General features: G+C 37.4%; 1 protein-coding gene across 1 annotated transcript in view; it reads left to right on the forward strand.

Annotated features, from left to right (window-relative positions):
- Positions 1 to 25,337, forward strand: part of SLC9A9 (solute carrier family 9 member A9) — a 544,320-nt gene that overhangs the window by 52,080 nt on the left and 466,903 nt on the right. The window contains exons 3-4 of the mRNA XM_073232241.1: positions 6,694 to 6,771; positions 8,248 to 8,324. Of these exons, the coding sequence (XP_073088342.1) occupies positions 6,694 to 6,771; positions 8,248 to 8,324 (155 nt within the window). The remainder of the gene's footprint in view (positions 1 to 6,693; positions 6,772 to 8,247; positions 8,325 to 25,337) is intronic.

Consider the following 25,337-nt stretch of genomic DNA (forward strand, 5'->3'; position numbering starts at 1 on the left):
CATTTAACTTGGCATCCTGTGCTTTCATTGGCAGCCCTATGTAAGGGAGCAGCACCTCCTTCTCTCCTGCTGCTTCTGCCTGGTTTCTGTGTCCTGAGCTTTATTCTCCTCTCCTCTCTCTGATTGCTTCTTCATTGTCTCTCTCTTTAGTAGTGCCACGTCTTTCTAGTCCCAGGATTCTGCCCTAGTCTTCTTTTCTATGGCACTCACTCCCTCAGAGATCCTGTCTATACCCATCATTTCCTCTATGCTGACAATTCTAGAACTTTTCTCCTTGCCCCTAAGCTTCCCCCCAAGTGTCTCAAAGACATCTCAGACTCAATTAGCCCTCAGCTTTCCTGACCCCTCTCACCTCTGTAAAGTCAGCTCCTCTCTAGTCACATTCACTCAGTCACTCACACAGGTGCAAATATAGGGATTCCTTTTGGGTTTTTAATTTTCGCCTCTCTATTTCACCCACAAGCCTTGCTAATCCTTCCTGCCACATGTTTAGCTTATTCTAGAACTTGGAATGAATGCATGTCTCCTAGGTTTGTTTCTTTCCGTTATGTCACAGCTACCTTCATTCACATTGTCATTACCTCATGCTTATTTTGCATAACCATGGACTGACAATGGTTTTCTAACATCTAGGCCAAACTTGAGGCTCCTCCAAACTAGTCTATCCGAGACATATAACTTTAAGAAAAAAGACTTTATTTTTTGAGTAGGTAATACATTCACATGGCTCAACATTCAAAAGGCACAAAAGGGTATGTTAAAATCTTGAAGGAGTCATTCAATATCATCTCTTTTGCCTACCTGATTTCCTAACTGAGACATAGATATGGAAGTGGGAAAGATGGAGATCAAAAGCTAGGTGAAGTAATGAGGCTTGGTCTGTGAGCTGTCTCTAGAACTAGAAAGACTAACCAGTTCAGCCACAGACCCAGCTGGACAATATGGGTCTTCTAGGCTCTGTTCTTGTAAAGCTTAAGTCTGGCATGAGCCAGGGGCCTCCACTTTCAGCAAGCAGACTGATTCCAGCCCAGAGAGAGGAGGGGGCTGAGCTGCACACACACACACACTCAATACCTTTTTTCCAACTCACCGATCAGATCAGTCACTCTCTGTTTCCTGGGAAGGAATGAGTGACAGGTGGGACCAGGGCCAGCGGTGTTATTCCTGCACAGTGCTCCTTTGTTGGATTGCTAATGAGTTACAGGTAAGCCCCTAGATATCAACTCCTTCGTTCTTGGATGGAGGATGTTCAGAGGCCCAGTCTGATCCTTTCAGCCCTATGTAGCTTTGTCAAGACCCTAATTTCCCCACAGTTCACCCCATTGACCCAATATAACCATTTTCTGTGTGTGTTATAATGGAGAAAATAGTGGCACGCACTCTACTCTAAGCACTGGTCATCTCTGTATTCGTAGATATGAAGCCAGGGCAGAGAAAATCACCTCTCACTAAGTACACAGAATATCCTTCTTCCAACCCCCAACCCCTTCCTGCCACTAAGGTCTCCTCCCTAGCCCCTTGGAGTCAACCAATAGTTACATATATATATATGTATATATTCTATACCTTCTTTTTTTTTTTTTTTTTTTGCACAAATCATGGAATAGGCCAAATGCCTTAACAAACTACCCCCAAATCTCAATGACTTAGCACAGTAAAGGCCTATTTCTTGCTCTTGTCCCAATCCAGTATGATCTTTGGGCCAGTGAGGGGAGCACTGCAGTCTATTCTTCTTTCTCCCATCCCAGTGCTTCCCACTCTAAAGCATCACTTAAGGAAGAGGAAAAGAGATGCACACCCCTAACCTGTCTCTAGGTGCATCAGGAAGCTGCCTGCCCTGAGCACATCAAGTTTTCTTTGAAATCTCCTATTTTGTATTAAAAATGCACACAGAGCTTGAATTTCACTTTTTAATTTATCTGCATTTACTTTAATATTTAAATATTTCAAGTTACTTGGTATCAAGTATAACTGAAACTTCAGGTGGCTGCTAGTCTCCTCTATTGTGTGGTGAATCCTGACCCACTGTCCCTGGGACAGTCAAGGGAGCATGGCTCTGTATGTTGATGCCCTATGGGTAGTTTCCTACCCATCCTTCAAAACCTAGCTCCTATGCTGCTTTAATCTCAAGCCTCTCTGCTGGGTCAGCAAGCCCTGAGTGGTGTCTCTGTCCTAGGGAACTCTGAATTATAGTTTAGTCCCATGCTTTGTACTACACTTGCACAGGTCTTTCTTTTCTTTGACTATAACTTTCATGGATTAAGTCTATCTATCATATATTTTCAAATACTTTGCAGGAAGACATTTGTTAAATTTTTAACAAAGTGTGGAAAATGATTGGCACCTTATTGTGTTACTTTTATTTTTCCAAAGGAATTAGGAATTATAATGAAGCTCTACTTCTGAGTCCTAACCTCTCTGAAACATTCCTAAATCTTGCTTTAAGTAGTTATGTTAGCCTGGTGTTCCCTCAGAAAGCAAACATTTAGTTTGCCCACTTATATACACCCAATTCCCCATGATATCCCTGCCACATTAATTGACACTGGGCATGCCATTAATTCCTTCTCCTGTCTTTGGAAAATGGGGATAATTGCATTTGCCAGCTACCACTCAAGAATGTTGTCAGAATTGATGAAACATTGTTTTTAAAAGGCCTCTTTGGAAGCAATATGTCACATAAATCACAGTCCCCCATTAAGGTGGTTGTTTTAGTGCATATTTATTTCACAGTTGAGTAGAACACTGATATTTCTTCCCAGATAAGTCATATTGAGTTGCTGGATACCCTAATACTTTGGCAAACAGAATTTTGTATCTTTAACCTTCTAATGAACTTGGGAATTAAACTTGGAACATTTTCTTTTTAGTCTGGGAGGTTTTCAAGTTGATTATCTCTGTGAACATATGTCTGGGTCATTCCTAGCCAAATGGTGGCATATATATATATATGTGAGACAAAAGCTAAAACTACTCCTTGTGAACATAATGATATTTTTCTGTCCTCCAAATTTATTATCTGTTATTTTAAGAATTAAATCCCAATATTTAAAAATATCACTGTTCATGAATCATCCATAATTCTTCCACCTCAGAGTCTCAGCTCTGTTTCTCCAAGTTGACTATACTTGATACAGTATGAAAGATCATCTGAAAGCTGAATGGTATGAATTTTTAAATTCTAGTAACTGTCTATAAATGTACTGACCAATAGTGAATAGTCACAGATGTGAAAATAAAAAAATTCAGTTCCTCAGTTGCAACTAGCCTACAATCAACTGCTCAATAGCTCATGTGGCTGGTGGCTACCATGTTGGGCAGTACAGTTATAGAACATTTCCAACATCACAGAAAGCACAGTCAGACAGTGCTGGTGTATAAGTTTGTATCTTAAAAGACTAATGTGTGTAGTTGAAATATTTTTTGCTTTCTCTTCTTCCCATTTACCCCTGTCGTAGATTTTTCCCCCTCATACTATACTGAAAACTTTTAACTGTTTGGGCCTTAAAAACAGTCTCACATCCAAGGTCATGATTAGAACACAAAGTCTGAGTAAAATGACATGTGGAATCACCATCTGGAGGTTCGTGCAGCAGCAGATCCAGCCATTTCTGAGAAATTGTCTGGATTTGGAGTTACTCCCAGAACTCTGATTTAGCAGCTCCTAAGCTTAGAGTAAATCTGAAAGGAACACAAATCTGTTTCGTATACACAGATAAATCCTCATATGCTGCATGCCATTCTCAGCCTAACAGTTTCATCTGGCTGCTCCAGAAAATATAAGTCAATAGCATATTAGTTAACCAGCATACAGGGAATGGGACCTTCTGATTATTGAAATGTTCTGATTGAATGATTAACCTGAGTTTTGCGGAAAAACTGCTGAGGCAAGGGATTTTCCTTCCAAGATGTTGTGCCACTGTATTTCTGTCTTCCAGATGAAAGGCTGCATTGCTTCATTCCTCCAGCACTTAGAAATATATCTCTTTGCTAAAAACTTTCAATTATCCACTTGATATAATCTCAAAGAGGCCTCATAAAATAGGTCAATAGTGGTATATCAGATAATAGAAAAAGTAAACTTTGAAGGGAAAGTAAGATCTTTGCAGATATTTTACACAGTTGTAATGGTTAAGAGTTCCTGACAAGGTAGTTTTGCAAATAGTATAACTTGAAAATGTTTATTTACATATTTTATTTTCCTTAATAATGAATACTTAAAAGTGCTTACTAGATGTTAGGCAATGCATCAAGGTCTTTATAAATATTAATTCATTTAATATTCATAACCACCTTAGAATTAGATATCGCATTGTTATATGCATTTTAAAGGTGAAGAAACTGAGGCACTGAGAGCTATGGATACTCACTGTTACAAGAGGCTCTGGTATCAATGGGTGCATTGTTCAGTCTATGGGAGGAGCCCAGCTGAGCTATGTGGCTCCTACTGTCCTGTCCTAGCCCTTCCTGAGTGTTAGGAGAGTAGAGTGAAGGGGCCACTATCAGGAAGGAAGAAGAATTCTGGCAATGCTCAATTCGACCCCAAGTGGTAAAAGAAATTGAGAGTTTTTTTCTTCATTTTTATTTAAGTAATCCTTACCTGTGATGTGTAAGGATGTTATGAGTTGTGTTTTTTCATGCACAACAATAATAGTATACACAGCAGTATAACTCCTTTCCAGTTCCCAGACCTGAATCCAGTGCATGTGTGTGGGAGTGGGTCTTCCCCCACACACAACAACAAGCAATTCTCTAATACCAGCAGGGTATGAGAACTCAACTCAATTCTGAGGCTATCTTCCCAGAGAGCCCCAGATTCCCCAGGTTAAGGGTTCTATCTTACAAGACTCACACCCCACCAGAGATGCCAGTTGCAAGCCCCAGGCAGTTACTTGTGCTTCTGACCAACAGATTACAGATTGGAAGTTCCAGTGACCTCCCGCTTAGGTTTGCTTGATTGCTGTAGCTCACAAAACTCAGGAAAACATGTTTTTAATAAAGGATACCATAAAGGATACAAGATGAAGAGATACATAGGGCAAGGTCCCAAATAAAGGAGCTTCTATCCTTGTGGAGCTTGGAGCCGGGCTCAGTGGCACATGGAGGCATTCTGGTTCCCCAAGTGTGGAAGCTCTCTCTCCAGCAGAAATGCAGGATCTGAGAGAGCCATATGCTCTTCTCAGGGGTTTTGTGAGGGCTTCTCTCAGGGGTTTTTGTGAGGGCTTCATTGCATAGTCATGATTGGCTAAATCACTGGCCATTGGCTGATTCAACCTCCAGCCTCTGCCCTTGGGTGGGGTCCAGAAGTCTCATTAACATGACAATACACCCATTTCACCTTTAAGGCTCTGAAGTATTTTCAGGAATCCTGGATGAAGACCAGAAATACCTGGGAAATACATATTTAATCATCTGAATGACTAGATGTGTATTATAACTCATTATATTGTATGAGTATATATAATTCATGCCATTTTCATATATATGACTCTCAAAAGTAATTGTTTTCCAATTCAGCAAAAACATATTGAGCAATGGGCTAGCACTGGGAGGGATGGAAGTAGCAATGAATTGACTATGGCAGAACTGACTTATCCTTGGTAAGTGCCCAATTTAATAGGAGAAACAGTCAAACACAAACCAGTAATCCTATTAAGTGTGCTATGAAATATATATGCTACAAGGGAGGGTTCAAAGGGCTGAAAGGACATCGAAGAGAGAATGGTTGGTTTTGATTGGGGAAATCAATGTGGATTTCAGAGAGGGGCAGCTTTTCAGATCCAGCTTCAGAGATGAGTGAGAATTCAGGTGTACAAAGGGTAGAAAATTAGAAATTATACTTGTGAAAACCATACATCTGAGAGATTTTGGTGAGTACTGTAACAGTAAGAAGACCTTAGTGGTGAAATAATGGCACTGTGTGTGTGTGTGTGTGTTACAGAGAGAGAGGAAGTAAGGACAAATGAATCTAAGGAATGTTTTAAAGATTAAATGACTTTTCATTTTCAAACACCCAGCAAATAGTAGGTATTGGATTCAAGAACTTCTACATCTCGTTTCACTGTACTGCACTCTGAATTATATATTTTTTTTAGCCAAGTTTATTTTAACATATAAGTAAAGGCCAATAAACACATACTAGAAAAGCCCATGTTAACTTTCAAATGTTTTTTTCCACAGAATCTGGAAGGAATTTTAATCTTTAGAATGGGATAACATGGGGAAAACTAAGACTAAATTTCTAAAAATGTTTTATTTGGGAAAACTTTAAATAAATCCTTGTCAGAAGCTAAAATGTTTGAACAGTACTGATTCTTTTGACCAGAATAAAATAAAATAGAATAAAAATATTTAAAGTATGAGGAATGAATAATTAATCAAAATAAAAGGAAAAACTTTTCCTTGCCCAAAGAGGTTTTATGAGGTTTTTTTTTTTGTGCGTGTTTTTATTAGCTATAGAATGGAGTATGGGTTTCACATTTAAAATATTACTTTATAGTTATATTGCATTTATGAATTTCTAAGTTGCATTTTATCTTATTTAATTATCTCTAATTTAATAACATCTCTTCTAATTTAATAACATGTTGTTAATAACAACATAGCAGAAGTAACTATAACTGTTTTCTTAAAATACATTTTTAGTAGCCCAAAGGAGCATCTTCCTAACTGCACTTCTGTCTTTTCTGGCAGATGACATTTGATCCAGAAATCTTCTTCAATGTTTTACTGCCACCAATTATATTTCATGCAGGATACAGCCTAAAGAAGGTAAATATATAGTGACTTTTTTTTCTTTTATCATTAAGTAGAGAACTTTCCCAGGACTAATGGTACAGTTGTTTTATGGGTTTACCTGTTTGGTAAGAATACCATTATCTTAGAGTATGTGATAACAGATTCAAATCTGACATGCTTAGAATTCTTCTAAACCTGTTCTGTTCAGTATTCTGGCCATTATAAGCCTTTGAAATGCAGCTAGTCTGAATAAAGATGTGCTTTAAGTATAAAATATATACTGGATTTTATGGACTTACTTTTAAAAAAGAATGTAAAATATCTCAATAATGTTTTATATTTATTTCATGGAAAAGTGATAATATTTTGGATATATTGGGTTAAACATGTATTATCAAAATTTATTTTGCTTCTTTTAAACTTATTTTAACGTGGCTACCAAAAAAATGTTAAGTAACATGTATGGCTTACATTATATTAATATTGGACAATGTTATTCTGTATATTTGTAACCAGAGATCTCTGTTAACTGAGATAAACATTGGGTTTATCTATCAGGGTGAAAACTCGAGAATGCTTTGCTAATATTCAGCTTTTTGTGCTCATAGAATGTCCAGTTTTACAGTTTCTATCTATTTGCCTGACATTACTTAGGTATAGCCTGAATGTGTACATTTCATAGATTAGTAATTCACATAGCAGTTTTAGGTGCTGGCATTCCCTGTGCAACAGAGCGAGGCTCTGGCGTGTATGCGTTCCGACATGCAGAGGCAGTTGGCTCCTCTCCTCCTGCCTGGAGCTTCTGGGCTCTCCTCCCTCGGGCCTGGCCTGTCCGCTCCAGCAGCCGGGAGGCTGTTAGCGCGCACCTGATTTTCTTGCGTACTCCAGGCTCCCTCTGGCTGTCGGTTCTGACTTCTCAGTTCCCACTTTGAGAACTGAAAGGGAGTGTTTCCCAAGTCAGCATTTGAAAAGATTTAAAAGGCTGGATTGATTCAGGTCGTCCTTCCTCATTCCCCGCCCTAATACTAAGCGTCATTTTGTGTGATTCATAAGAATAAATTGTTTTAGATGAGTAAGGTTTTGTTTCATCACATTCAGAAGAAATTTAAGTCCAAGGTCCAATAAAAGTCAAAAGGCAAGTTAAATATTTTAGAATAGTATTTTTTAAATGTTAAAGGGGTTCATTGACAACAAATCTCAAAAACTCTGTCTTCCTTTAATCATACCAGAGTCCTGCATGGACATTGTCCCAATCGCTTTCTTCCCTCGCAGGTCCATCCAGTTCTATGTCATTTCTATCATCCCTACCCTGTCACCTTCTGGATGTTATTTCTTCCCCTCAGTTAAGTCTTTTTTGCATAATAAGGCCAGAAATTGAGGCTTCAAAACCAAATTTGCCTGAACGCTGAGGGAAAGGGGGGGGTCTGTGAAAATGCATACATTTATTTTTATTTCCTGTTACACTAAGAAAAAATGTAGATGTACCATATGAATTTTTTTTTTTCCCAGAGACACTTTTTTCAAAACTTGGGATCTATTTTAACATATGCCTTCTTGGGAACTGCCATCTCCTGTATCGTCATAGGGTAAGTGACATTCAGAGCTCAACTTATAGATGGCTGTGGGGCCAATGATCTGTGGGAAGAATCTCACACTTCCTAGACTCACACTGACTGGGTGAACTCAGTTTTTTTCAGTATATCACATCTTTATGTATTTTTCTGACTCAGTTCCAAGGCTTACATTTCTTCTAACAAACACAAGGCTCCAAATCAAAGCAAACTGGAATTCTATTGCTAGATTTTCTCTGTGAAATTTGGACTTCTGACTTATGGAATGCGGATAACTTGGCTTGAGTTATGTGAAGCACACTGGCTGGAATAATGCAGATAAGCACGCTGCCTTCTTTTTCTGTTTTCTTTGCAGGATGCTACCTGTATTTGACAGGAGTATCATAGTAACTATACATCAAAGGTTTTCTTTGTAAGGGAAAGTTTCTAAGAGATCAAGCTGAGACAGACATCCCCAAATATCAGCAGAGTTGCTTAATGCTGGGATGACTTTTTGGTTGATAAACTAATAGAATGCACCTTTTTTTCTAATTATATCTTATTGGTTACTCTGCTAAACTCCAAATCTAACTATACAGACTGTGGCTTGCAGCTGATCATAAAGCAAATTGTGATACAAAATGGTGAAGCCAATCCCATTTGCTAATATTCTTACTTAATACATTAAATATCCACTGCAGAAAAGAAAACATGTCTAGCTGTTATGACTAAGGTGGTGCAGATATCTTAAATTGTTTGATTCAGTCAACCTTACCATGAATTTTACTGCATACAGCTATTATAACCCTAACACAAGAAGCTGAAGCTAAAAACACACACTAGTCACTCATCCAGCCCTTCCCTTATAAGTGTTTAGTGTGTGTCCATGAAAGGCTGAGGAGGTATTATTACTTGGAACTGAAAACGGTGGGGGATTTTGTTGAATTCTTTGTTAAGTTTTTTGAATCAAGTCTAGACTATGTGAAAATATCCAACATGGTTAAGGCAATGAAGAAGCTAAAGATTTTAGCACCTGAAAGTGGACACTTGCAGGAATGTAGATTGGGAAGCCTCATCAAGTCCGGACACCCGAGAGATCTTTAAACTATTTGTGATTGAGAGACACAATGAATTTGATCCTTCTCAAATCATGTTTAGAGGTGGGCTATTCTGCTCTATAGGCATGCCATAGCTAAATATTTAGATTTCAAAGCTGGCAAGAACCTTAGAGATCTGTGCAGATCTGAAGATGAGGAAAGTAATACTTGAAAGGCTAATTTTCTTAACCTCACCATCTACGGGAAGTATGGCCATGGTCAGGACAGAATTCAGGACTTCAGCTTCTGATACAGCAGGTCTTACCATGACCGCGTCTCCCTTCAGCACTTTCTCCTGAATTCCTATACATCCCTAAACACTGCTCCTATACATTGACAGAAGGTTCTGAGATGTGTGGACTTATAACAAATTTTCATTGGTTTATAGCAAAGATTGATTTTTTTAGCAGTTCTATAATATGGGATATGAAATTTATACTGAATTCAAATTCTAAACTTGTGGTTAAGGCTGTCAAATTATGGGATAATCAGTTTTCATTATTACCTTGTTTCTTTTGTATAACTGATTTTAAGTATACTTTGAATGCATTTATATAATATGCTCTCACTATCATGAAAAACCTATAAATCTTTATTTTTAATAAGAGCAATAATGTAAAATGTATGTGTGTATAATTGACTTGTTCTGAAAAAGTTCACTTCAAGAGATCTGGTGACAGTCATTTGCCAGAGTTGAGAACATCTCCTAATTTATTTTAAGGCTGCAATCAATAATTTATAATGGAAAGTGATTTGAATGAAAAGTGTAGGCCTGGAAAAACTTTTAGAACCATGTTCTTTCTTTGAACTGTACATAATCTGAGCAACAAAAACTTGTAGGGTGCCTTCTTAATGTGGGTTATTACATTAAAGTGCAGAAGGGGTAGATAGTTTAAGGGTTTTAGGATCTCATCTAGCAATGTAAAGACCATTGAAGAAGTGGCAAGATCAGATTAATACTTTAGGTAGGTCATTCTGATGGCTGTATGAAGGAGAAATTTTGAAGTGGATAAAAGATGGCAAAAAGGGACCATTTAAGAGGCAATTTCTGTAAGCCCTGGAAGTGATGAGAGGCTAGCCTCAGGCAGTGGCAGTAAAGGTGGATACTGTGTCATCAACTTGTTGAAATCTGGAGAGAGAATGGGGATCATCCAGGGAAACTGGAGTAAAAAGAGAAAGTTCCTGAGCAATTGCACTATTTGAAGAAAGGAAAGAGGTTCCCACAATGGACCAAGAGGTACTGCGCCCAAGAAGAAAAGCCAGCAAGGCAAGTGTCTGGAAGTCAAAGAAAAAAGGAGGGAGGGGTGGACAGTGTCTGACACAGGAGAGGCCAAGTGGGAGGAACTGGACTATCCGTTGGATTCATCCGTTAGCTGGTGATGGGTGACTTCACACTTGTCCTATGATCAGAAATAAGGGGGAAAAGTAATGGCAAATCCAGTTGCTTTGGGTTCTGTATGATGAGAAGAATTTATTTTTATGCTGTTGATTTTCAGATATGATCTTGGACATAAACTTACCTCACACCAAACTGACACTCATAATGAAGTGCCTCCTATTGTATCAGTCTCTCAAGTGCGTACTCAAACCTTAAAAAATGACTGGTTATATTTTCTGATAAATTAATGTTAATAAGAACAACAAAACAAACATTTATTGAGGTATTGATATATAGGATGCCTTTTTTAAAAGTATTTTACATGGATTATTGGATTTAATCCTCAAGATAATCCTATTAAGCCAATACTTTTATTGCCCTCATTTAGCAGTTGAGACAGCAGAGGTCTAGAGGGAAAAACAGTATAAGTAATAGAGCTGGTATTAATAACTAAATAGTTTGGCTCCAGAGTCAAATTCTTAATTCCAAAACTGTGCTTTGCTTCTATTTATTATTAGCACTACAAAAATTTTGAAATGTTAACCTAAAAAAGAAAATTGTATAAATCGGTCAATATTACTAACATGCCACATGTTTCTTCATTAGCCCCGTAGGAGTTGTCATAGACATGAGAGCTTTTTGTTTGGGAATCCCATCCAAAAGGAATTCATGTTCTTAAGGGGAAGGAGGGAAGCCTTCTGGAATTCTATGTTTATGCAGATTAACTTGTATGAAATGGGCAGGAGGAGGGATTCAGGGTAGTCAGTTAGATCAGACTCTGAGAATCATTTCATAGAGGAGGTTGATTCTGGGTAGTCATTTAATGGTGAGGGATGAGGTAGTTGTATTTTCCCTGCCATCAAGTACATTAGTCCTGGTGGGTGTGGGAAACATTGTGCAAGTTCCAAGTTGAAGAGGAGGTTTCATAGACAGTATAAGCGAATGTGGGAACTGGAATGCTGGAGAGTCAGCTGCCAGATGACTATAAAAGCCCAGAATCCAAAATTTATGAGAATGTGAAGGCCATGAAGAGCGATTATGGGTCATGAATGAAAACTCAGCTAGTGGGCCATGCTTTTCTGGAGATAAAGACCATATCAAATCCAACTACAGCTTGGTTTTAGAGTTGGATTTAGATGCTTTTTAGAAATTGAGATCATTAGGTCCATTTGAATGAAAGAACTCTTAATTCAGTTTTATTAACTTCATATTATTTCAGAAATCATATGTAAATCATCTTTCATATTACATGGGAAAGCTTAATAATATCCCTTCTGGCAATAAAATCTGATAAACCTTTAAAATTTTTTAAAAAGATGGACTGTTCTTAAAGAATTCAATCACCTTTCTTAGTCCTCTCCCCCATTTTATCACTTAAGAAAAATCTTAAATATATCTCTGTGTTTAAATAAAGCCCACATATTGGAAATATTCTCTAATCATCTCCTCAATCTTTGGGGGCTCTTCCTTTATCTTTGACCCTGTGTCTTTACCCTTATGTGCCACATGGTTGTATCATCACAATCTTAACCTACCTGATGCTTACTGTCAGCACCTTCCTTCTGTGCTAAGAATTACCTTTGTCATTAGTACCTATGAAATACTTCTTCAAGAGCAAGGAAAATGATATTCTTTTAGTTTCTCTGTTAATGAGGAATTAAAACAAATAGCACAATTTGAAAAATATTTGGAGAAAAGGACATGGATCTAAATGATGAAGAATGAGATGTTCACTTTTAAAAAGCTCACTTTTTAAATGTCTTCCCATATGCTAGCTACTGACCTATGGTTTTTATAGGCATTATCTTATTTTATTCTTGCAGTGCTCCTATGAGATAGGTACTTTATTGTCCATTCTTTACATATAAAGATGCTGAGGTTGAGTCTTGCCTAAGGTTGCACATTAAGTAAAGGTAGTAAATGGCAGAGCCCATCTGACTTTAGAACACACACTTTTAGAATCTCCTTCTCCTCCTCCCCTAATGATACTTGTAGTTCCTGTAGTGTTTTGCAATTCATAACTATATCTGTTAGACAAACCAAGTCCTCAATAACTTCAGGTTCTTACATTTTATTGTTATGGCTAACAATTACAAAAAATCTAAATATTTAAGAATGAGCTGTGAGTGTAATGACAAAGTAGAAACAGAACCTGGCTTTTCTTACTAGAGGTAGTTGAAGGGATGACATGACTCCATTTAGCTTGGTTAGAATTGCTGGACTTGAATAACTCACTATGGAAAATCTGGATTCATAAATGTGAGGTTGTTTATATTATTCATTCCAGCATTCCTCAGGAGTGTTGTTTTTCCTGCTGGGTTCCTTAATGTACACACCACCGAAGTCATGCCTGACTCTCTGCCCATCTATCCCTGAGGATTGGGAGTGAAGGGGACTCATGGAAGCTCTCTGCCATCTGGTGTGTTCTTGGGCCTACTGGCCTGGCCACCTTTTGGCCTAAGTGACCTTGGTGCTGGTTCTGGAATTGCTGTTGCTCTGTCCTTAACTAGGATAAAGTATGATGAGTTTCAGTAGTCTTAAAATTCTGACTCCTAACCTTAAAAAAGGGACATGTTTGCTAGTCTAGAACTAAAATCTAAAGAGGTATAGTTTAGAAATGAAGACTGAGTGATGATACCTTAGTGTATTCAGCTTAAACCCTGGGAAGAGAATGACTAAGAGCAGAGTTCTTAACCCAGGAAACACAGACCCAGAGATGGTATAAAAGGACTTCAGAGAGGCAGTGAACCCTTTAAAAATATCTATAAATTTTCCATGAGAGAGAATCTGCATAGATTTCACTGTTTCATCAGTTTTTCTAGGGAATTGCAATCCACAAACACGAAGAACTGGTATGTTTTTCAAGAGCCTGAGCAAAGAGATAGTTGGGAAGTATTGTACATATCTCCATATTTACTTAGAACTGAAGAAGTCTCTAGGTTGCATTCAGGGTGATCGTAAAGTCTGCAAATATGATGTTGTTATTTTATCATGTACTATAATGTAATAACAATAAACCAGTTATATGTATTTGTCTGTATTTCCAGACTTGGTGGCCATCCTGTATGTATACCTAAGAGTTGAAATCCCAGGTATAGGGTCTACAAATGAATGTTAATTTTTACAAAGTACTGCCAAATCACTATTTAAAGTAGTTGTGTACATTTTTCCTCTTAATTTTTGGCAATCTAATTGGTGTGAAATGAAATAATGTTGTGGTCTTGAGTTGTATTTCCCTGATTGTTAATGAAGTTGACAATATTTTCATATGATACCTCCTCAAGATTTTTGTCCTTTTCCTATTATTTTATAAGGTTTTCATTAATTTGCTGGATTTCATATATGTTCTGCATATTAATACATATTCAGTTGTATGTTGCAAATATTTTCTCCTAGTTTGTATCTTATGCTTTTACTTTGTTCATGATGTTTTGCAATGAACAGAAGTCCTGAAATTTAATGCAGTTAAATTTATAAAAATTTTCTTTTATGATGAGTATTTTTGTATTTTTTTTTAGTTAATCCTTTCCTACTCCAGAGTCAGAAAGATATTTTCTTCTAAAGTGTTTTAAAGTTTAGCTTTTTTTAGTAAGTCCATTTTCTGGTATTGATATTGGTATATGACACGAAGTAGATATCCAATTAAAATTTTCTCTCTCTAGTGGATAACCAGTTATTCTAACATCTTTAATGTCTAGTCCCACCTTTCCCTAAAATCTACAATGCCTCCTGTACTATATATTGTGTTTTCTGTTTCCAGATTCTAATTCTATTTGATTGGTCTATAATTCACCCCTGCACTGATCACTGATACCTCACTGTCTTAATTATTATAGCTTCATAACAAGTCTTTATATCTTACAGGGTAAGTCAAAAAGGATGTCCTTCAGGAGTACCTTGTCTATTATTAGTTCTTTACTCTTACAAATTTACTCGAATATATATACTTATGAGTATATAGTTTTTAAATTTATAAATACCTTCTTACATACTTTGAACATATTTGTATACCTTATAACTATATTTTTGAGTACTTTCCTTAGGGATCCATTTGCACATGTGCACTAGGACATATATAAAAACATTTGATCAGCTGTGTTCACAATAGCAAAAACTTGAAAACAATTCATATTTCATTAAAAGTTGAAGAGGCAAATAAATATATGTAATGATATTATACAGTACTAAAAACTTATGACCATGTAGATGAATTTTAAAGGCATAATGAAGATCAATAAATCAAGTCCCATAAGACTATGTGTAGTAGGACAACATTTTTATAATGTCTGCAAATAGCCAAGATTAAACAATATTGTTTAAGCATGGATGCATATAGGTGAGAAGGCATATATACATATGTGTTATAAGTAATGGAATTAAAAACACAAAATTCATGATATCTTAATTTCTGGGGGAGAGGGAAAAGAATGAGGTAAAGAAACACATAGAAATATGTTATTGGTAATATTCTGGCTGTGGGTTGGCATGTGTTTTCAGGTATTCAGTATACTATCATAATTTATAAATTGCATATATCTTCTATATTCTCTTGCATGTATCAATTATATTAAAAATAAAATAAAAGGGGAAATAAGTATAAGGAGCTATTTAATAGACTTATAAGACTCTGCTTGATTATGCTGCTTACTCTGATTTCTGGGAAGCTCTGCTTCTTTCATTGTTTTTCTTTGTGTGTGTTTTAACAAGAACAAGTCGGGCTGGCAGGCAGTAGCAGAAGAGCCGAGTGTATTTGCCAGTATTCCTCAGTTAATTCTTATCACCCACAAAGCCTCTCCTCCCTCCTATCTTCACCTTCTCTCTTCTTTCTCCTCTCTCTCCTCCTCTCCCTCCCAACCACATTTTTCTCCCTGTCCCATGAGACTGTCTGGGCTGTGGCTCTCTGAGACCCCATTTCCAGTAGGCTGCCAAACAGCAGAGCTTGGGGAGGCTGTGTTGAGTCAGACTAGAAAGCCCCACGGCTCCTCTGCATTCATTTATTCTCTGGATTTGGAGCTGGCACAGTAATGGCTGTCACGGTGTCAAAGAGAAAAATAAACACACTGCTTCCCTGACACAGCCAGAAGAAAAAAAAAATCTCTGATCTGTCAAGTACAGTCCAAGCTGCTTAGCGGTGTGGTTTCTCAAATCATATCAGAGCATGCATGGGCTGTATTTCTGGCAGCAGAGAGGGGAGTGAAATTTTTGAGGAAAAGAAACAAAAGGTAGGACAAAGGGCACTGTGGAGAAAGCAGAGATACAGCTTGCAGGTAAAGGAAGTGAAGTCATCATTGCCCTGTGTATCCAAGCATCAGTCACCAATCTAGTCCTTCTGTCACACCCTGGACGATGCTGGAGATAAGAATGACAGACCAGAATCAAAAAGGAAAGCAAATAAAATCTGACTCCAAATTAGGAAGAGAAATGTTGAAAGTCATGTAGAAGGACAAAATGATATGTGAGATTGTGAATGTGAAAAAAGAGAACTGTGTAATAATAAAAGAAAAGTGCATAAGACTAATTGAAACTTTATTCTGAAAAATAATTTACCTGAGAAGTCTCATTATTAAACAATCTATCCTAAAGATTGTAACAATAAGATTCCTTTTAAATGAAATATTTAAGTATTGGAATTACCCATTTACTCTCAGGCACAAAGTTAAACATTTTTCTCAATTTTACTAAAATCTGGTGGAAACACTATAGTAAATGTGGCTCATCTTAGACACAAACTCACATACATGCCACCATACAACACTTCATTGAGATAGAAGGTAAAAAAATAAAGGAAGTATATCAGTTATCTATTGGGTAACAATAAACCTAGTGGCTTAAGATAAAATCTATTTTATTAGTTCACAGTTCTGTGGCTCAGCAGATGAGGTTGGCGTCTACAGGCAGCTCTGTGGCTATCATTGGGGTTCACTCTGGTGTCTGGTGGGTCCAGGTGCTCAGTTCTGCTCCAGGTAGCCTCTCACCTTCCAGTAGGCTAGCCCAGGCTCTTCCCTATGGTGTCTCAGGGTAGCCTTCCAACATGATGGGAGAAGAAGTGCCAGGACTCTTAGGGCCCAGTCCCAGGAGTCACATAATACCACTTTCACTGCATTGTATTGGTCAAAGTATCAGAAGAGCAGCCAAGATTCAAGGCATGGGAAATAGGCTGCAGATCTTCCTGGGAGGTGTGATTATGTCACATACGGGTACACATACAGGAATGGGGAGAATTATGTACATGGGAATGGGAAGAAATACAAATATATATAATATACCAAAGGAATGAACTGTAAAATACCTTGAGAGATATCAAAGTAAGAGCTTACACTGGAAAATGGAACTCAAAACCTGTTATGAAACCTATGAATGCAAAAGGAAAGCACAATGGGAAATCAAGTTGACCATAGAGGCGCGAACTCCCTGGCCTCCTTTGTTAGACTTCCTGATATTCCAGGACCACTACCAACAGATTCCTAGCCTAACTGCTTAAGCGACTTGCTAAGAAGTATCTTCTAATGTTCTGTGTTTGGATATAGAACTTTTATGGGGTAATATACATAAAGCTCAAAGGAAATCAGGCAGAGAGCGTGGCTCACTAAGATCTTATGCTACAACACAAAGGACATTAATGAAAAATTGGCCATGGCTCAGGTAGAGTGGGGAATTATGGAAAATTTTTATTTAATTTGAGCATTTCAGCTGCTGTTTTTACCACCAGTATTGTAGAGAGTGTAGAGGTAGAAGCATGGTCATACTAGGTGTAAATACAGCAACATCTCTGCTAGGAGGTTTCTTACATAGCTGCTCATCCTTTGTCAACGGTCATCACCCACACCTGGCTGGCTGGTGGTGGTGCTTTGGGGAAGGGTAGAGCCTTGGAGATGGCAAGAAATGGCTCAGTCCCATCCAGCCTGGAGGTTATTGTCTACAAGGGAGGCAGATATGCAGGAGAGACCTGCACAGACACATGGAAAAGCACAACCGCAGTGGGTGTGAGCAAGGAGAAGTGAATGGTGCAAAGCAATTGTAGCCCAGAGGATCTGCTTGAGGGTAGGGTCTGGTGTGATAAGAGCCCTGATGGGGCAGGTGGAGGGAGTTGTGGGAGCACACTGAGAGGGCCAGGAGAGCCTTCTGGGGAAACAACTAACCGGAGGTCTTACAGTGCTTTCAAAGGAGGGAGCCGGGCAAAGATCTGGGAGAAGACTTCAGGCAGTGAGGCCAGGGGCAGGGTGGAGCGTCAGCTCTGCCTTATCATCCAAGGAGGCCAGAGCACGGACAGGAAACAGTGGGAGATAAAGGTGATGGGGGGTCAGTTAGTTGGTCTAGGCTGACTGAAACACTGAAACCCTTTCTGGAGTCTGGATGAGACTGTAGGCTTCAGGAAGCTAATCAGAGGACATGAACTTTCAAAAGGTCACTTTGACTAGAATATGAAAATTGATGGCAAGAAGTCAAGGCAGGAAGCAAGAGAGCAGTTAGGAGGTGGTGGTAGCTTAACCTGGGAGACTGCTTGGTTGGGGTTGAGTGCTGACTGGGGGATGGAACTGTCAGGACATGGCTATAGACCAGATTTAGAGAAATAAGGCCATCATGGGTGACTGTCAGGTTTTTGGCTTCAGCCATAAACTTACTGTGGATTTGCCTGTCAAATCTAACACAGCTTGGACCTCATGTACTCGACTTTCATCGCCTCATTTTCCCTAGTAGACTTAACCTCTCACTAATCAAGACCTCACTTTTATAGTAAGAGTCAATGACTACATGGCCAAGTGAATCAATGGATAAATGAAAAGATCTGAGAAATGCCTATCCTTTCATTGACAAAGAGAAAGTAAAAAATAACAGAAGTTACCAGAGCTAGCTTTTTCAGTGCATTTTCTTTGTTCCTGGCCTTGAACTGACCATTCTGCATTTTATCATCTCATTTCATCTTTGCAACAAACAGTAGAAATAGATATTTCTGCTGTTGCCTTTTTTTAAGTGGAAAGTCTGAGGCTCAGATTGCTGAATTAACTCCCCGAAGGTGTGGCTAACTCCAGAATTTGTATGCTAAACTCACCCTTGCAATTTACATCGCATCTTTAGATCTGCAAAAGCAGCACCTGGAGCTTGTTAGAAATGTGGGGTTGTGGGTCTCACCCCAGACCTGAATCCTAATCTCCATTTTAACAAAAGCCCTAAGTGAATTTGCTAGGCTGCACTCCCAAACTGGGGGGGAGATTTAATACCTTGCTTAGGGTTTAGTAAATTTAGTAAAGACAGACTGTAGGACTCAAGATAATTTTAACTTGCATGTAATCCATATTACCCAGGCATCATTGAAGCTAAACCAATTAATTTTATAATGTATAATCACAAGATTTATATGACTGTCTGTGTCTATGCATATGACTGGGTCAAATATTTAATGTGTTTTCTTTGGAAGGTAATTGGTAGAATAGTGTTAGTCAGGCACACAGAGCTACCACAGAGAGCTATGCCCACTGTTTTGGTCTAAGGGTTTTAGCACAGCCAGTGCGGAGGTGCTCAACCTGATTTAGCAGTCACACTCTGATGTCATTAAAATGAAATGTCCTCAATAAAAGGAATAGCAGTCAATCTTAACTACAGCTCTGAGATGTTTTATTGCTCTATTTTGTACTTGCTTACTAATTCCCACGGCAGGAGAGGTAGCTATAAAGGATTCCAATAGGCAAGCTACATTATCAACAGAGTCACGAATGTGAGTGATGACATCATTGTTTTAGCTTTGATGAGAAAGTGTAATATTGAAGGTCAATGTTCCTGGATGGTAGGTGCCAACAATCCTTATTTCCATGTAATTCTTGACTATTTGTCCTGTGGTTGCATCTTCTTCCAAAATTTAAGTATGATTTAAACAGCTATATGAATTTGACCTGATTTCGACTGAATTTCTCTTGGAACCTCTGTTCCAGGGCTTTGTGAAGTAGATTACTCAATCTTTTCCTCAGCTTTTCAAAGATACCATATTGCTTCACCCTCAGATTTGAAAAAATTCTACAACTATGAGAAATACTAAATTTATCGAGCATTTATTTACTCTGTGCCAGTCATTGCTGTGTACTTTACATTATATTAAGCCCATTCCCCATTTAAAGATTTATCTCATCATAAAAATATATATTTATTTCTATAATAAAATTCTCCCTAAGTTTCTTTATTAAATTTTTATTTTTCTTTAGAATGTTGAAGAGTTTAGAAAAATTTTTTCATGAATATTCTTATTCATAGAATAGACACTTGCTAAATGCTGTGTTAATTTACAGTAGAAGCTTAGGGTTCATAGGAAAGAATGTTCACAAAGACAAAGAGTGAACCCTAATGTAAACTATGGGATTTAATAAGTAAGAATATATCAATATTGGTGTATAATATTGGGGAAGCTGGGGGTGGGAGTGAGGGGTTATATGGGGCATATTTTGAGAGTTTGAGTACTTTCCACTCAGTCTTTTTGTAAATTTGAAAACTACTAAAATAAAAAAGTCTACTAATTAAAAAAAGAATGGCCACATTATAAATCTTTTAAGCAACTTTTTTCTTCGATAGCAAATAAAATATACGAGATAAATCCTATGGCCTCAGTGATCCAATACTAAATAAAAACTGGAGATTTTTAGTCCTTTTGTAAACCTAGGACTATTAACTCTTTAAGGCTTATAAACTCCCAAAGTCCACTCAGCCTATTTTAGTGGTAGCACATTGGTTGACCTGTTTGTCAATGGCACTACTACACTTTGTGTCTATCATTGTATCAGGAGTCCTAAGAATAGCACTAGAAGTTGGAATCTATATGAGTGGTAGGAAATTTTCCCTCTGGTGAGCCTCACCTATATGGTGGTTTACCTCCCAATCCATTAGAATTGGTGTTGTGAGGACAATGCTTTCTTAATTGCCCAAGTTAAAGCTTATTTCTTCTATTTTACAAAAATGGGTATTAGCCCTCCTGTAACCAGGTTCCTGGTTCTCCTCTTTAAGTGTCTAGACCACACTACTGCCAAAATCATGATTGGATAAAAGATTTTCAAGAGAGTGATCATAATGTATCTTCAGGGCCTAATTGACTGTCATTCAATAATCACACTTCTAAAGATCATTTTCTCCACAACCATGACTGTAACATCTTCATTATGGATTTTTGGGCACGTAATGTGCCAGTATTTTCTTCCCTCCAAATTCTAACTGTAATTTCATGATCTGTTATTGATTCTTTCTGTTTGGATCTTATGTGCCACTTACACATATAGTGTTTCCTGTTGATTTTGTATAATTTACATTCCATTTTTTGCCTGTCCTCTACCCAGGTAAATATATGGCTTCTAACTATGTAGATAAATTGCTTACATGATTGTGAAGCAAAATTTGCAGCAAAAAGGTATCTATTCAAGCTTACAAATTTAAGGCCTCTACAGAAATCTACAACCTGATTATTTAACAAGTTATCCACTGTGCTTCACAGGCTAAATACAATCCTGCCTTATCCCAGCAGAAAAGTCAAGAGGGTAGGAAAAGGTAAATATTACCTCTAAGGGGAAAAAAGGAAGAGCCCTGATGGGGCATGTGGAGGGAACTGCAAGAGCACACTTTTACTTTGTAAAGTAAATGGACACTCATTTGGAAGAATGTAAGTGGCTATTGTGGATGGCACAACTGCAGTAATGAATTTCACTTCCAAACGGCCTGTTTATTTAGGAAAGACACTGTAATGTTAGAAATATGGGTAACGAAAGTTGAGTATTAGAGAAGTTAAATTACTTTCTCAAATACTTTTCATTAGTGTTTGTCAAAACTGTGAATGATATGTATTTTTTCTAATTCCTGTATCTATGCAAATGCTTTTCATATATGGTTAATGGCCTAACCCAACCTTAAAACTCACTCATTTGTTAATCACTCAAAGAACAAGTAAAGTTTGAGACTTTTGATAGATGTAATGAATAATAACAGTATATTATATATACTGTATTTATATACATATACATATCTACACACACACACCACTTTCAATTTTTCATGAGGTGTTTTTAACATCTATTATTTCAATTGCCCATCAAGCCAGCTAGGATATGAGATTTCAGCAAAAAGACATCCCTGAGTCAGATTCCAAAATTAATATAAATCCTATAAAATTGTTTGGGGCACTGGCTGTATAACCTCATGCCACTGCATGAACCCTACATTGGTAATAGTGCTGTGTTTACGGAAGTTTGGAGAACCGTATTTTGGTAGCCTCTAGAGGAAATTACATACACAGAGCACACCAGTCAACCAGCATTGACCTGCTCAACTACAGCACAAAGTATACTTTTCAGGAGCTGTGTCTCTAAACTTTTCTTAGACATAGCTGATCTATTACTTACATTCATGTGCAGTTTAGCTTGGTTACTTCTAAGAATACCTTTTTGTAAGGAAATTGATTTTCCTGTTGGAAGAAGTCCAGCAGTCTCCCCAACGTTTTCTCTTTTTCCTTGTAAATTTAACTAACTTTCCACATACCCAATTAGCAAAATACAGCTATTTTAAAGATTTTCTTTTCATAGTTGTTAGGTGGTTTCCAACCTTCCTTTTTTCCTCTTCCTCCCTGCTTCGGATAACCTAACAATGGACCTACTTTGTTAGACACTGACATACAGTTCTAAAAGCCATTCTCTGGTTCCATTCCTCCCATATTGAAGAATTTCAGCATTCAGTAATATTTATGGAATTTTTGTTTCAAGACATCTCAAAATAGCTTTTATTTTAAATGGTCTATTGCCTTCTCTTTCCTTTTATGAAAGGGGTGAGAAAATATTGTATGTTACATTCCTTAGAATGGCAGAGTTGATTTTTTTAATGCTTTAGAGTTTTTCATCACCTGCTTTGCTGTTCAAACTTAATGTTTTTTTCACTAGTCTGCAACACATATGTAATTCCCCTGTGTAAGTCCATTAAATCACTATAAAATACATCTCAATACTCGGGTAAAATGCCCTTAACAAAATTTGGTTTGAATAGAATGAAGAAAAATTCTACCATTGGCATAAAGACTGAAAGGACTTTTGATAATGATCTTTATACCTACTCCCTTTGAAGGTAGGAATAAAACATAATTTGTTATTGTATATATTAAAATCCTTTCAAACTGCCAGTATTTTAAATAAACATTTAAATAAACATTTTGAGGGAGCAGAATAATAAGTTAGTAAAAAAAAAGTTGTGGTATTCTAGATTTAAAGAACATACATTTAACTTTTGAAGGTGGTAGATGTTATTTAGAACATGATAGGGATGTGTACATTTCTTCAATATCCCAAAGATTTGCATCTAAACTGGATTCAGAACACAAAACAAATTCATAAAGCTAACCCCATACTTTTTAACCACTAACACCCACACAGAGTTGAAGCCAGATTTTAGCAGTGTTTAAAGGCACCACAGTGTGTTATTTTAAGTTTACATTTCAAGATTTTCTCAAAGTTTTAATCTCTTTGTCTATTGGAAAGAAAAGTTGAAACTTTAAAAAAAGTCTGTTTCAATAAGCAGATGTGAATAACCATTTTGGTAAAATTAATTGCAGGTTCCAGACTTAGGAATACCATAAACCTGGAAGAATGGAGTGTGGATTATATTAGAAGAGATGTTAAGCAGGAGGGAGCAACTATCACCACCTAGGAAGCTAAACTCCATTCCAGAATCAACAGAATGAAATTCTTATGCAGGGTAAACGATGTACCAGCTGTAACTCAGCAGTCATTGGCTTTTATATTGTGCCCTCTGGTGGGAAAATTTATATATCACAGTTTTAAGTTTTGAACTGACTCAATAAGGCTTGTTTGGTGCTTTATTCTGGACTTTACATACAATCAAACTTTAGCCTAAAGGAAAGTGAATGACAACTTTTTGAAAATACATGATGATACCTTAGGTATCATCTGATTTAATGTCTGAATTTTACCTGGAAGTGGTAAATGATCTAGTCAGGCTTGGAAGAAGTGAACTATTTATTACTCAGTTCTCCTGGATCCCGGGGGAAGTATTAATTATTGAATACCTCCTGAGTGGCAGACACTGTAACAAGCATCACTTCATTTGACCTCATTAACTCTGAGTTTAGCCTAATGCTTTTCTTCTTCAGTTCCTTGTTACTCTAAGGTCCTCCCGGTGCTAAAATCCCATCTCCAATCTATTCATATTTGCATATATAGGCTTTAAATATTATTTGTTTCCTGTCCCTTTTCAGAAGGGGGACATGAGAAGCCAGGTGGAGATGCAGGTCCACAGAGGGAGCCGCAGCAGGACTTAGGAAACCACGAAAGCTGAGGAGAAACTGAAACTGAGGAGGCAGATGAGGAGGCTGGTGGGTCCCAGAAGGTGGTGGGAACACACGGGCGCATGTTCACCAGCCTTGGGGTGGGCTTACCCACCAATGCAAGGTCAGTTTGAAAGCTCAGAGTGAGCAAATACGGGTAGAATATCAACAATTTTAGAATTAAAAAGTGTTGCAACAATATGTAGTTCAACTCCTGTTTTTTAAAAAATGGTGTCTTTCCCTTCTTTATAATATGATACATAATACACATAGTAATAAAATGATAGCTATCACTGATAGGCCACCTTTTTATAAATTTTGTTCCAAGCACTTCATATATCTTAACCCATTCAGTCCTCACGCACCCCGCATGGAGCAGGTAGTATTGTTGTCCTCAATTTGCTGATAAAGAGGCTACAGCCCAGGAGTAAGTGCCATGACAGATGTCACATGCAGAGTTCAAACCCAGGCCATTTGGCTTCGACCTGTGTTCCTAACCAATACTCCATACCTACATGAAGTTATAAAGCATAATAATGAATCACATACCATAAACTCATGGCTCAACTTAAAGAATAAAAACCGTAACTGGTACCAGTGAAGCCTCTCAACCAAGGTGCTTTTCCCAGAAAGGCAAAGTAACTGGCCCACAGTTATTTTATCTTGCTGAGTTTAAAATCCAACTGTTGAGTTATATGTATGCCATATAGTAGCAAAGGAAGAAGTTTACTAGTTGATTTATTAATTATTGAGGCCAAAAAACAATTTTTGCTTTATATGCCTTTTTGCCTTAAATGTGGGAATTACTCCTTACCACCTGCCCCATTTGATTTTAAACAAACCCAAGCCTTTTATTGCATTTGCATTAGGAAAACTTTTAGAATCTGATAGTCATTAATTAATGAACTAACTAGTTCACCAAACATGTAAAATACCTACTGGGTGCAGTCACTGCTAGGGACAGGATGACCATCAGTGGCACACTGGAGTGGCTAATTCAAGCTCACAAGAGCCGACTGTTAAATTTTCAGGACTTTTGTGAGTCAGTTGTTAAACACAACCATCATTGAAAATTAAGTGATACAAATATACAAATATGTAAGTTGTAAGAAAAACAAAGTTAATAAATACTAAAAGCTTATCACTTTCTAATTTTTTATTTTTTATTTTATTCATGCTCTTTGAGGTTATAATTGTTCATATATGGTGTAAATACAGTGTAAGAATGTGCTGGCAATCATGCATTTCTTCCCAACTCCACTCTAGAGAACTCACAT

This window comes from Manis javanica, chromosome 3 (genome assembly GCF_040802235.1).
Source record: "Manis javanica isolate MJ-LG chromosome 3, MJ_LKY, whole genome shotgun sequence".
NCBI lineage: Eukaryota > Metazoa > Chordata > Mammalia > Pholidota > Manidae > Manis > Manis javanica.